Consider the following 15085-nt stretch of genomic DNA (forward strand, 5'->3'; position numbering starts at 1 on the left):
ACATATAGAGCTTAATGCAATCCCTCATCACAGTATAACGAGAAGGAATTGAAAACCTAAGTTCTACTGTCTTCATGAAGTCCTGAAACCCTTCGCCTTCTATAAACCTAAATGGCAACTCATCCACAATTATCATCTTTGAAATTGCTTCCCTTATTTTTGTAGCATTATACTTAGTAATTACAAGATTACCACATGTTCATTCACCCACTACCCCTTGTCCTTAGTATTATTACAACCAGTTGAATTACCATCCATGACTTGTGTCTACATTAAGTGGGGAAAAAAAAAACATAAACAATAGCAAGCTAAACATAATTAAGCTGAACTTTTATAATCTTATTTAAGAGATTAAAAACAGGCTAAACAGCAAGCTAAACTACTTCAAGTGTCAAGCTATAAATTCTTTTTTTTTTAAGGAAATTTAGATGCTTCCAAGCTTACAACAACCATAAATAGTCAAACATATATCAACAATGAGACTGATATGCTTGGTGTTTGCGAGAGGCCTATTCACAGAGGCAACATACCCCTGCTTTTTTCATCAAGTATTAACACCAAAACAAGTAAACAATTGTAAAGAAAGGAAACAGAACAAGACCTCACAACAAAGAAAGGAAATAGAACAAGACCTCACAACAACAAGGAAATAAAACAAGAAAGTATACAAACTTTAAATCATACCAAACAAAGTTACGGACTTAAACTTGTAAAAAACACGATTTAGAAGAACAAAGGCAGCAAGTAATATAAAAATTAAAAACATCAACACCATTGATTATCGCAAACCAATCACCTAAAACAATAGAATCTCGTGTTTCCATCAATAATATCAAATTACCTTAGAGAAAGAAAAAAAACAGTACCATAAACTCTTAAACACCAACCAAAGTTACCAAACAAAGTTGAAGTTCAAACAATAACAAATCTTAAAAGGTACCTTGAAATGAACCCTGCGGTCGGAGGCCCTAGCCTTGCAGTTGCATGCTGCAACTCAAACATGAAATAAACTATCATAACTGAAATATTGAAAACCCGAAAAGTAAAGACCAATAAATAAACGGAAACGCAAAAGATGATTACTTACAGAGTTACAGTACGTGCTATGTGGGCTGTCTTAAAAAACCACGGCTCCAAAATGGCTAAATCTCACTGTGTGGTAGACTGGTAGTGGTAGACGAACGGTTGAAGAAGATGAAGAGCCGAAGAAACGAAGATCGGGGTCAGAGAAAAAGGTTGTGTGGAGGCGGCACAGTGTGAGGGGTTGAGGGCACTGATGGGGTGGAAAGGGAACTCTCTGGAAGACTGGAGGAAATGACAAAACTTAAAAAAATATGAGGGGGGCGGCGCTCTTGTCTAGGGTTAACTTAACTTTAGGGTTTTTAGTTTTTTTTTTTCTTTTTATTTAGACAGTGCAGGGCGGGTCCCTGGGATTTTCCCAAATCTCGGGGCCCCACCCCGCACTGCACCATGCGGTTTGCTTAAAACAGAACCGGGACCTGTTTATGGTAGGCGCGAGAATGTGTTGTTAAGGGGCGGGGTGGGTCAGTTTTGTGGGTCCTGCACCCCCTAGTGACAATTGATTTGGTTGAATGATTTTTATAAAATGCAATAAAAAGATATAAGGGAGACAATAATTAAAAGAAACTGCTATGGCATTAGGGTTTTACTTTTAATAAAACCGTAATACTTATTCCTCAATTCATTTTATAACTTAATTGAGAGGCAGTTAAGGAGTGCACCCAATCGAAAAATTGAGCAGTGATCATAAAGAGAAAATATTATTAAAAGATTAATCTTAAAATTGATTGATTTCATTACGCAAAATTGGTTATTTGATTCGCAGGGAATTCCACTGTACTTGTAGTTAACAATGAATCAAGGAATTTTACAGGAAAAAAAAGTATTTTCTAAAATAAATCATGCAATCAATTAAAAAGATTATACATTAAAAACTATAGAAGAGTTGAAGAATAAATACTATAATTTCATTAAAAGTTTCACACTTAGCCTTAGCTAAAGATTTAGCTACACCTAACTATGAAAATAAATTCTATCATCAATGTCCTAAACATCAAGCTATCAAAATAAAAATAAACTCTCAAGAAAATAAGAACATAGATAAGTCCTCTGGTTCCACGTTTTCTCCCCCTTTTATCACAACCGAGGCAACAGATTAGAGATAGTATAAGAGACGTGATTCAGTTCAAGCTTTTCAAATTATAGATGACAAAATGATAGGATTAAAGGGGCACAATAGATGGAGGGATGAAAAACGTGTACAACAAGATGCTTTTGTATTGAACTAACTCCTATTTCAATTGGTCTTCTTCACACATTTCACGTAATCAGCATATGAGAAGTGTCCTCCAAGTCATGGGTCCCACATCTACCTCTTTTTTTTTTTTTTCTTTTTTTCTTTTTTGTAATTCCTACAAAAAAATAATTCATTGCATTAATATCTATTTAAGCTTAAAATTAATAATTGAACAATATTTTTCAATGAAATATAAAATGTAAGAATTAAATCATAATAAAGTATGATAATGCTTATTTTAATTCAGAAAAATATGCAAATTTAAGCTATTATTATAGATGACTGCCATTGTTGGTGGGGAGGATGGAAGTCGGATGGTGGATAGAAAGCTTGATTGTAGCACTGCGAATATGCTTGAGTGTGCAGTCTCTGAGAGTATGGAGCTGAATTTCCAATGGCTGGAGCTTCCTAGGAGAAATTATGAGGTTTCTCCATCCCGAATTATAATAATCGGAGCAAGGATCATTCGCCGGTCTGGAGAAAGCAACAAGTTCTAAATCAAAGTGATCAAAGTGAGTTTGATAACCTTCATATGGGTCCATAGTCATGGTTCTAGGTCAAGGTCGCAAAGACTAATAGAAGTGACAAAGAACAGCGACCAATCATAACTAAGTAAAATAAATACAAATAAAAAACAAATTAAGAGGTTATAGCTTTTCGTGGTGCATGCAGTAGCTTCAATACTATTGGGTTGTCACTGATTTGCTCTAAGCAATTGGGCTTGAACTCAAAGGGGTCTGTTGATGAGCGCAAAATATTGTATATTTGGACCCCTTAATTTGCTTGGCTAAACCTTTAGCTTTGTTATTTTCTAATATTTTTGGTTAGTTTTGGTGTTTTAATGTTTTGCAAGTCATTAAGAGAAAATGATAGTTTTTATGTGAAATTGCAAAGAAGCGGAATTATCTTTCATAGTCGGGTCAAATTGTACTGAAAATCTAGAAGCTTCAGTGCAAATTTGAAAAAAATATTTTGTCTTAAAAGAAAGCAAGTCTTGCAGTGCAAATAAGGAATCTTTTGTCTTGACCTAAAAGAGTTGGTGCGGGGGTAATTTGGAAAGACTATTTTTCTCCTAACCTAATGCAGGTGTACGTTGCCTTGGGATGCAAATGTGCATGCAATTTGATAGTTTTATTGGCTACATTATGTTGACAAAATCACTATCATGTAATGTTGTGCCTTAACAGGGATACCGTATTATTTCAGAATCATTAAATATTCAGAGATTATTTCTCTAATATGGAAAGGGCATTATTATGACAAGTTTCAGTGTCACAAGCTTCAAGAAGGCAATTTCAGAGTTCCAGGAAGATTCTGCAAAATTTCCAACTCAGCAAAAGTCGGATCCCTTGTTCCTGTCCGGACGGTGGAGTGAAGCATCCAGACACCTTCCTATGTCAAGAAGATTCTGACAGCTCAGCGTGCATCTATCCCGACGTCAAGGCAACACTGTCCGGACGCTCTTCAGTGTTCGAGAAGAATTCAAAGTCCTTTGCAGACATGGATTGGGAAGACAACTTGCAACTGTCCGGACGCTAAGGCAACATGATCCGAACCCGGCCTTAATAAGGAAACGTGTGAAGCGCATTATGGAAAGGTGGTTGCACAGTTCACCGTCCGAACGCTCTCAGCCTACATCCGGATGCAGCCTAGAGAAATCCGAATTTCTGTCGATTTAGGTCTTCTAAAGCCTATAAATGGAGGCCTCTAGGCATGCATTACTTATAGAATTGAGTATTGAATTCCTTTGTACTTAGAGAGGGTGTTTAGGAAGATATTGTGAGATTAGCTAGCTCTTTGAGGGTCGTTGTGTGATTTGATCAGTTTTGAAGTCTAGCTTAGGGAGGAGCCCTAAGCTAAATGATTCCATTGAAGACCCTTTCAGGTAGGAGAAATGGTTGAGAGGCGTTCACGTTGGGTTACATGTGAGAGTTCAAGGTGAAAAATAAAAGACTTCTAATTTGTGGTGTTTGTGTGTGAATAATTTGTAACAAAATATCATAAGTGCGGAATTTAAATGAGATAGATATTTTGCTAATGAAGTGAAAACTCAATTAAGAGAAAAACCACTCCGGGGCAGCCTAACCAAGGAATTTCACTATTCAGAAGACAAATCTAGTAACAAGACAGTAACACTCACATACCCATATGCAGCAATCGTATCTTGCACTCTGACATAACCTAACGTGAATGCCTCCTAACCAAGTCACCTACTTGAAGGGGTCTTTAATGGATTCCTTTACCTTAGGTCAACTCCATAAGATAGACTTCACAAGAACAAATTAACAGCACATCGACAATAGCTAGAGAGCTTGTAGATCTTCACAATATCTCCCTAAACATCCTCTCTAAGTTACAGAGAATTCAATATCAAATTCTATAAATATTACATGCCTAGAGGCCTCTATTTATAGGCTTAGAAGACCTAAAATTAGTCTGTCTCTAATTTCTCTAGGCCACGTTCAGACGGAAGCATAGAGCGTCCGAACGGTGAGCTGTGCAACCACTTTTCCATAACGCACTTCACGCGTTTCCATATTAAAGCCGCATCTAGACGGTGTTGCCCTAGAGTCCAAACGGTTGCAAATTGTCTGCATGTAATTTCCTTATCAAGGACCCCATCCGAACAATGTTGCCCTGTCGTCCGGACGGATGGAAGCTGTCTTCCCAATCCGTGTTTGCAAAGGAAAACTGGAATCTTTTTGAAGTCTGAAGAGCGTCCGGATGTGTTACCATGACGTCCGGACGGATGCAACTTGGAGCTGTTCAGAAGCTTCTAGACACTGTTGAACATCCGAACGCATCATTGGGCCGCCCAGACGGAAACAAAGGATCCGACTTTGCTGAGGTGGAATCTGCATAGAATCTTCTTGGAACTCTGAAATAGCCTTCTTGAATCTTGTGACACTAGAACTTGTCATAATAAGACTCTTTCCATCTTAGAGAAATAAACTCTGATAAACTGAAGATTTTGAAAAATACGGTAACCCTGTTTATGACAGCAACTTTACATGATAGTGATTTTGTCAACAGAATGCAACCAATCAAACTAACAAATTCTCCCTTTGGCCATTCTGGGACAAAAATCACTTGACCGGTTTAAAAATACAATTCCGGTCCAAAAATAAAAAATAATCTCCCTTTTTGGCTCAAAAGGACAAAGGGTAAAAAAAATATAGAAAAACCATAGTTAAACAGTTCCAAAGTCCAAACACAGGAAAATAGAGAACTATAAAAAGCCCAAATAATCAGAAGTTTGTAAAACAACTGATAGAGGGAGGAACAAAAATCCTCAAAGCACCAACTCCTGCTGATCCACTGAACCAAGTGACGAAGAGAAATCCGTTCATTAATATGGATTTGTGCCACATCGGCTTCTATCTCCTGAAGCCAAGAATGTAAAAACTGAACGCCTTTAGTCACTTGAGTTTGCAAAGCCTGAAATTAATTATCCACAGATTGGAATCCTCTAGTCAACTGGTTTGCAAGATAAATGAGAAGATTCACCACTGCAACTCTAACTGGTGCAGATCTGGAGGAAGATGCGATGAAAAGCTTTGCATGAGCTGGGGGAACAAGCTCATCTAAATCCTAAGACCCTTGGAATTTGAGCAAAAGACTTCAACAACAGTCTGTTTTCCAAAGGATCCATCTGTTGGATGTTATGCTGGAGGCCGCTGGTTGACATATTCCTGAAAAGATTTAGACAAAATATTTCCAAAAATACCACCACCAAGAAAGATTAGATCCTGTTAGTTCAAAAACAATGTGGTATTAAGACGGCTGTCAATTGGATGCCAAAAATACATAAGCAAATATAGCAATCCAAATGACCAAGATATGTCAATATCAATGAAACTCACAGACAATAGGATTTTCATGCACAATATCTCAAGAAAATATTCCAATCAACAAATATTTCAATATTCTAAAAAGCACAAAAACTTAAAAGAACAAAGGAAGACATAGAGAATATCAAGGAATGAGAAGAGATGTTCACAGAATGCCAAAATCTCAGGAGAAATCCCCGAGACAAACACACAACATGACAAAAATAAGAAAAAAAATGCAGTGCTGTGTGAATGGCAAAGAAAGCAAAGGTGTAAAGACCAAGAAAATAAAGAGGACATTTATCAATTAATAAATTGTACCTATTATATAAATGAGTTTTAGATAAAATAATAGAATTAGAATAACAATAATAATGGGTCCTAATGGAATAAATAAATAATTTTGTGGGTAGAGTGTAGTTAAATCAAATGTGGGGTTATATTTTAATTGTTAAAAGAGAAAGTTTTAATGTAGTGGGGGTCCTGATATAAATAATAAAACTTGGGGCATTTAAATAAAATGAAAATCCCCCTTATGCCACGTGTTAGCTTGTGGTTGGCTGGGAGATAATAGCATTATCTTCTCCCCTCATTTCTCTCAACCACACATCTCTCTCTCTCTCTCTCTCTCTCTCTCTCTCTCTCTTTTTCCTCTTCTTCTCTCCCCTAGACCGCACACCCATTTCTCTTTTCCTTTTCTTTCTTTTTCTTCTTTTCCTTTCCCCCTCTTTCTCTTGCACACTTTTCTCTTCTTCTCTCTTTTTCTTCCTCTCTCTCCCCCACCCGGCAATATCCTCTTCCTCTCTTCTTTTTCTCTTCTTTCACGCAGCTCACCCGTTCTCTCCCCCATCTCCTTCTTCTTTTCGTCCCTTTTATCACACACACCTGGGACCGTAAGAGTGATGAGCCGATCAAGATGGAGCTCGAGAAAGAGAGATTCTGCCGAGAGAGATGAGCCGTGATTGAGAGTGAGATGCGATTCTGAGATGGAGTGTTGCTGCCTGGCCTTTGAAGAACGGTAAATCCTGTCTCTATTCAAGCTCTTGGGTTTGATTTCATTTAAATTTGTTTGGGGTTTTGTTGCAAAATTTCAAGTGAGTCTCTTCCATGGGGTGGTTGTAGCTACTGGCAGAGGAGTGGATTTTGTGGGTTATTGTTAGATGCGAATTTAGGTTAATTTTGGGGGAAAATACCGAATGGGTGTTCCAAATTACTCTTGATTTTTCTTTGATTTTCTGTGGGCCGATTGTAAGTGATGGAGCTTCAATGGTTGCTTTTCTTGAGTATGATGTTTGGATTTGGGGTCTTCTTATGGGTTATACCGAATGGGTTTCTTAGAGTGTGATTTGGTCTATGCTTTTGGGTTGAAACCGAAAATGGAAGGTGATTTTTGTAGTGTTGGCCGAGTTATGTATTTCTTTGTGGGTTGTGATTTTTGGTTATGTTTTTGGTAGTTTTAATTTATGATTTATACTTTATTATGAGTTGATTTTGGGTAGGATTCATGAGGGATAAATGAGATTATTGATGGCCAATTTGTAATGGCCGAATGGTGCTATCCCTTGGGGTTTTGATTTCTGTAGATACTAGCCCATGTCTTGTACTCTAAAATAGATTGTTAGATTGCTAATTGGATTAGGAACTAATATTTTGATAAAATTTCAGGTCTGGTTTGTGTCCCTAGATTAGGGATAATTGTGTTAATTGATGGTTAATGCATCATTATGTAGATGGTATAATATTTGGTTGAATTGAGTTTAGTTTTGGAAGAAATTTGGTAGATGATTGTTGCTTATGATTATTGGAATTTTAGTGGTTTGATGTGAAGTAAAATCTTGACATATGTGATGTTGTGTTTTAGGACTTGACTTGATAATTTATGGTTTGAGCTTTGGAGAAGGTATGGGCTAGTTTTGACGAGTATCTTGATGAGATTCAAATCTGGTTTTTGGATTGGTAATTTAATGATGTTAGTTAGTGATTATTTGCTAGAGATTGAATCTAATGTTAGTGGTCGATTTTTGTAGTCTTTAAAGGCTATGGCACATTGTATGTAAAGGAGGGGTTGTTTTGATAAGCTAACCGGTTTGGAATAAGGTTTGATTAATCTCTATTATGGTTGTTAGTATTAAATGTATTGATTAAATGTGAATGTTTTAAAAATGGTAAATTATCCAAATAACCCTAAGTGGATATGTACAAGTTAGTAAGCTCATAGAAACATATAAATGTAATATGAATCTATTATGTGACAACTTAATAGCTAATTCACCTATCCTGTACACATAGTATTTTAGTGTATCATCGGATTAGGCTTAAGTGTTATATGTGTATATGTATATATGTATACATTTGCATATACATGTATACGGCTTATATATATATTGCTAACTTGGTAAATAAACAAGAAGCTATAAAAATGATTAACTATGACAATGTGACTTAATAACAATAACTAGACAAATAAAATAGTAAGCGTAACTCAGATGATAAGATGAATAAAATATGAATTTAAACATAAATGATAACCTAATCATAGTTTATGATATTTAGCTAGCCTTAGAAGCGGGAAATGAGACGTGTGAGCATGCGGGTAGTCTATGTATCATAGAGTGTAGAGTTCCATAATAAAGTCTAACATTATAGGTGTTTGCAAGATAGTGTCTGGATTGGAGACGTCGATTGGTTCTGCAATGTAGAGTTCGAGTGACTAGAATCTAGTGGAAGCTGGAGTCATGAGTCCAATGCAGCCAAGTGAGTATTCCACTCACTGAGGAAACCTAGGAACTTAGATTTACATATTGTTGTGTTTGGTTGCATTTATGATTATAGAATTTGTTGGTAAAGATATATGTAATTGAATTGTGAGTTATTGAATTGGGAATTGTGATGATAAATTGATATTGATAGTATTTGGTTGTATTTATGACTATGGAATTTGTTGGTAAAATTGTTTGTGAATGAGTTGGGATATATATTGGATTGTAGATGTTATGGATAAATTGATGTTGATGAATCTTGGTTGTATATAGTTATGGAATCGTTGATAAAATTGTTTGTGAATGAGTTGTGATATATTGGATTATAAATTGTATGGATAAATGGATGTTGATGAATCTTGGTTGTTTATGATTATGGAGTTTGTTGATAAAATTGTTTGTGATTGAGTTGGGATATATACTGGATTGTAGATGTTATGGATAAATTGATGTTGATGAATCTTGGTTGTATATAGTTATGGAATCGTTGATAAAATTGTTTGTGAATGAGTTGGGATATATTGGATTGTAAATTGTATGGATAAATGGATGTTGATGAATCTTGGTTGTTTATGATTATGAAGTTTGTTGATAAAATTGTTTGTGATTGAGTTGGGATATATATTGGGTTGTAGATGTTATGGATAAATTGATGTTGATGAATCTTTGTTGTATATAGTTATGGAATTGTTGATAAAATTGTTTGTGAATAAGTTGAGATATATTGGATTGTAAATTGTATGGATAAATAGATGTTGATGAATCTTGGTTGTATATGGTTATGGAATTTTGATGAAGATATTTATTGATGATTGAGTTGTGAAGTGTTGAATTAAGAATTATGTTGAGATGGTTGAAATTGATATATGGGAGAATAACTTGATGTTGAATATGTATATATATATATATATATATATAGATGTATGTGGTGGAATTGCGGATGTTTGTAGAATGAAAAATTGTTTGGACATACATGTATAATGATAGGGGTATGATGAGGTAATTTGGTATAATGAAAACTTGTAGTTGATAGATGGTAAGTCCAGTGTGGTTGTATCTGGCACAGTGGTAGGTCAAAGGATAGTAACTCTTGGTTGAGATATGTGGTAAGCCTAGCATTGAAGTGCTAGCACACGTGAGATGTGTGCCCTGCAGGTCGAAGCTTTACTGGTGGTGTTGACGGTAAGTCTAGCATTGAAGTGCTAGCAATTGTGAGATGTATAGTAAGTCTAGCATTGAAGTGTTAGCACTCGTGAGATGTGTGCCCTGCGGGTCGAAGCTTTAAGGGTAGTGTTGACGATAAGCCTAGCATTGAAGTGCTAGCACTAGTGAGATATGTGGTAAGCCTAGCATTGAAGTGCTAGCTCACGTTAGATGTGTGTCCTACGGGTCGTAGCTTTAAAGGCGGTGTTGATGGTAAGCCTAGCATTGAAGTGCTAGCACTTGTGAGATATGTGGTAAGCCTAGCATTGAAGTGCTAGCACACGTGAGATGTGTGCCCTGCGGGTCGTAGCTTTACGAGCGGTGTTGACGGTAAGCCTAGCATTGAAGTGCTAGCACTCGTGAGATGTGTGGAATATTGTTAGTAGAAACCATAATAAAATATGTGTGTGATGAATGGTGTGACTTGTACTTAATGATGTGTTGTTGTGTGGACTTATTGATTTGAGAATAATATTGTTGAATCTTGTATGTATGTATGTTTGTTGCATTGTTTACTCCGTAGTGAGTCTTATACTACTGAGGTTGTGAACTCATACTTTCAGTTGTACGGATGTGGTTAACCCTACAACCATACAGACTTTGATGCTTTGACTGCAGGTTCAGTGGATCTAATGAATGACGTCATAGCCTAGTACTTGGGATGTTATGACTGAAGCCCGACGCGACAGTTATAATGGTTGGACCATGTATTGTCCGCCTTTTGGTAGACTTTGTTTATGGCTCGTGTCGCCTGTGACACTTGTATTTATGAGCCAGTCTTTTGGTATGTATTTAATAGCTATGTAGAAGCCTTAAATAGATAGATATATTAATGGCTCTTTTGTTGTGATTGACTGTTGTTTATAGATGTACCTTCCGCTATGTTGATAAGGTTATTATGTGTTATCCGCTGCGTAGATGTAACTCTGATTATCAGGTACTTGTTATGGAATGTGTACCATATGTTGGCTGAGCGACATGTAGTCGTGCCACTGTGATGACTCATTATATGTTTTCAAAAAAAAAAAAAAAAGGGTCGTCACAAAAGGGCTCGCGTCCGAACGTGGTACACACTCGTCCAGATGGCATACTGCCAAATCATAGATTGATATAGCCGTAAACGTCTGGACTTAAGAATAGGTCCATTTGGACGTTTCACACTGGAAGTTGAAAACAGAGGGAAAATTTGCAGAAAAACAATTTTCCTTAAAGTTAGCTTCAGATCATGCACGTACAAATAACTGAAAAAAACAGTCAAATAGCAATTCAAAAAATGCAAAGATATAATTGAGAGTTAAGTAGTCAATGAGAATAAATTTGCCTACAGATAGAAATTTTAAATATCTTTCTCAACTCATGCAATGCGTATGTGAGTGAAAGCTTTCTCAATAAGGTATGATGTTTGTTGATATGATTTAAAGCAATTGAATTTTCTAAACAAGAGAGAAAATCAATGTTAGATTAGTCAAAAGTCAAACCTTATTTTATTAGGAACTCGCCACCTTCATCTGATACACTCTCCCTAAGATGCTGCACCTTTCTTTTACATAGTCCTTTAGTAACCGTTTATTTCCGCAATGATATGTGAAAATAATTTATTGACTTCTTAAACAAACCAAATGTGTGTGTTTGTGTGCAAACAAATATCTTAAATGCGGAATTAAAAGAGACAAGATATTTGTTACGAAGTGAAAACTAGAGAACAAAACCACTCAGGGGCAGCCAAACCCAGGAAATCCATTATCCAAAAACAAAGCTAGTTACAAGACACTCATACTCACATAACCCTATGCAGTAGTCATACCTTTAACTCTGACGTGTAGCCCAACACGAACGCTTCCTAACCAGATCTTCCACCTGAAGGAGTTTTTGATGGATTCATTTACCTTAGGGCCAACCCCTAAGATAGACTTCACACGAACACTTGAGCCCACATTGGCACCGGCTTGAGAGCTAGCAAATCATCGATTCTCCCTAAACACCCTCTCAAAGTACTATGGAATTCACCACCGAAATCTGTACAAAAACACAGACCTAGAGCCCCCTATTTATAGGCTTTAAGAGACCTCAAACTGCTAAAAATCGGACTCTGTCTGTCGAGTTTCCGGACGGAAGTTTGCCACGTCCGGATGGATTTCTGCGATATCCTTCAAAAACAACGCAATTCTATCCTTATCAGGTTTGCGTCCGAACGACTTGACCGAGCGTCCGGATGGTCTTCGCTAAAACCTTTTTGCGTACATACGGAATTCGGGAGGTATCTGAACTACTGGATATCGTCCGGATGTATTGCTAAGTCGTTCGGATAGTCTGCAAATACAGGACATCGTTCGGACGTGATGCCGAGTCGTCCGGACGGAGTGCAGATACTTCCCAAACAATGTCGACTTCTGAAAATGGACTCCTTGTAGAATATTGATTGACCAAGCGTCCAGACGATGTTGCTTTGACATTCGGACGTCTTCAATGTTTATCTGTAGGACACTGCGGGGCGTCCGGACGCCTTCAAAGGCCCGTCCGGATGGTTGCACAGGAACCGGCTGATTTGCCTTGGTTTTTGCAAAGGACTCTCCATGGATAACTTCTAGAAGCTTGTGAACAATATATGTCTAAATATATGAAGATTATGATTTAAAAACTGTTGTCCGAATACATGAAGATTGAACAATCGACTGTCCTGTTAAAATGCAACCATTACATAAAGTGTTTTTGTTTTATCCAGAATGTAGCCAAAATACTAACAAACTCCCCCTTTGGCCATTTTGGGACAAAAACACTTGACCGGTTTGAAAATACATTTCTGGTCTGAAACATCAAAAACAACAATAAAAAATATTCCCCCTTTTTGTCACACAATGACAAAGGGTAAAAAGAGTATGAATTACAATCATAACCAACAATAAAGCAAAAGAGAAATGAACAAGGTTAGGTTCCCAAAGAAAAATCAGCGCCCACATGTATCCAAACCTGTGAAAACAATCAGATAACTGATCAAAAATACGCAAGCATATAGAAAAGAGTTAAGTAATCAATGAACAAAAATTGCAGACAGAATTTTTCAAAAGTAAACTGAACTCATGTAATGCATGTGTGTGTGTGTGTGAAGACTTTCTCAGAAAGGTAGAAGTTCACTGATATGACGTAAATCATCCGGATTTTCTAAAGAAGAGAAAATCAATGTTAGATCAGTCAAAAGTCAAACCTTATTATGCTAGGGCCTAGTTACCTTCATCTGATACACTCCCCCTAAGCGGCAGCACTTTTCTTTTACTATGTCCTTTAGTGACCGTCTATTTCCGCAATGATGTGGTCACTGACTGTTTCTTTAGGGACAAGATCAAGAACATATTTAGTATAAGCAGTGGATCTTGTTATTTATCCATTTGTATTCAGTTTTGAATGCCTTTTTATCTCTTGGTGCTGCAACCTAGAAAGAATGCCAGAATTTATGAGTTCTAGGTGCAACTAGCGAGTTGGTCAATGTGACCATCTTGGCAAAAAAAAAATCTCTCATTTAGAATTTCCAGAAGTTAAAAGTCAAAGGAGAGAAAAAAAAATACCTTAGGGGAGCCTTAGAAGGTGCACATTTTCCATCACATGAGAAAAGCAACTATCTAGGAATGATGCAGCAGGAAATTTTTGCACATATCAAATTTGAAACTTAACCATATGAATGTATATTTTATCAGAGCACAGAGAACTGTCAAAACAGATAAAAATACACGAGATAGCTGAAACCTTTTTGGCAAAAACCTTGCATGAAATTCCCCTTTTTTTATTTTTATTTTTATTTGGTGACAACAATCATGCAACTTACGGAAGAGACAAAGAAAAACCGAATAGTCTTATCCAAGCATGAAACAAGGACATGTTTAGGACATGTCACAAATACCAATGGCTTTTCGGAGAGATTCAAACCTGCTTCCATCAAAAGGTTTGGTGAGGATATCTGCCAATTGATTTTCAGTGGGAACAAACATAACAGCTACTTCCCTGGATTCGACAAGGTCACAGATGAAATGATGCAGAATGTCGATATGCTTGGTCTAAGAATGCTGAACTAGATTCTTTGAAATGTTTATGGCACTGGTATTGTCACAGTGAATGACCATAGTGTCTTGAGTGGAGCCATAATCACAGAGTAATTTCTTCATCCATAATAACTGAGTACAACAACTTCCAGCAGCAATATACTCAGCTTCTGCAGTGGAAAGAGAAATTAAGGCTTGTTTCCGACTCATCCAAGCTACCAGATTTGTACCCATATAGAAACAACCACCAGAGGTGCTTTTCCTATCATTTCCAGCCCAATTTGCATCAGAGTATCCTGCAAGCACAATATTTGTTTCTCTAGAAAAACATATACCATAATTAACAGTGGCATTTACGTACCTGATGATGCGCTTGACAATTGTAAGATGAGATTCCTTAGGATTAGGTTGGAATCTGGCACAAACTCCAACACTGAAGGCAATATCTGGTCGGCATTCCATGAGATAGAGAAGACTGCCAATCATACTTCTGTAAAGAGTAAGATCCATTTGTTTGCTTGTTAGATCAGTACTCATTTTGACATTTGTGCTCATGGGAGTACGAGCATGGCTTTTCCTATCTAGACCGAATTGTTTCACCAAATCTTTTGCATATTTTGCTTGAGAGATAAATATCCCTTCAGAAGTTTGTTTAACTTGCAACCCCAGAAAATATGTCAACTCACCTATCATACTCATCTCAAATTCTTGTTTCATTTCTTCAGCAAACTCATGAGCTTGAGAATCTAATGTTGCCCCGAAGATGATATCATTTACATAGATTTGTGCAATGAGTTTGTGATTTCCTTGAATTCTGATGAAGAGAGTCTGATCTGCCTATCCTCTTGTGAACCCTTTATCCAGAAGATAAGTGGTTAATCTTTCATACCACGCTCATGGAGCTTGTTTGAGACCATACAGTGCTTTCTTCAGTTTGTAGACATG

General features: G+C 36.9%; 1 protein-coding gene and 1 long non-coding RNA gene across 2 annotated transcripts; one reads left to right on the forward strand and one right to left on the reverse strand.

The window, feature by feature from the left end:
• Nucleotides 1-6829: 6829 nt before the first annotated feature.
• Nucleotides 6830-11082, forward strand: LOC133878435 (uncharacterized). The gene is made up of 2 exons (XR_009901904.1): nucleotides 6830-7165; nucleotides 10707-11082. It is a non-coding gene; the product is annotated as an uncharacterized LOC133878435 (long non-coding RNA).
• A 3073-nt stretch (nucleotides 11083-14155) lies between these two features.
• Nucleotides 14156-14839, reverse strand: LOC133876806 (secreted RxLR effector protein 161-like). Its single transcript, XM_062315053.1, has one exon. The coding sequence runs from the start codon at nucleotides 14837-14839 to the stop codon at nucleotides 14156-14158; it is 684 nt and encodes a 227-aa protein (XP_062171037.1).
• Nucleotides 14840-15085: the final 246 nt, after the last annotated feature.

Source organism: Alnus glutinosa, chromosome 9 (genome assembly GCF_958979055.1).
Source record: "Alnus glutinosa chromosome 9, dhAlnGlut1.1, whole genome shotgun sequence".
Lineage (NCBI taxonomy): Eukaryota > Viridiplantae > Streptophyta > Magnoliopsida > Fagales > Betulaceae > Alnus > Alnus glutinosa.

Coding starts and splice junctions, on each gene's coding strand:
- LOC133876806 (XM_062315053.1), bottom strand. CDS start 14,839: ATGAGTATGATAGGTGAGTTGACATATTTTCTGGGGTTGCAAGTTAAA.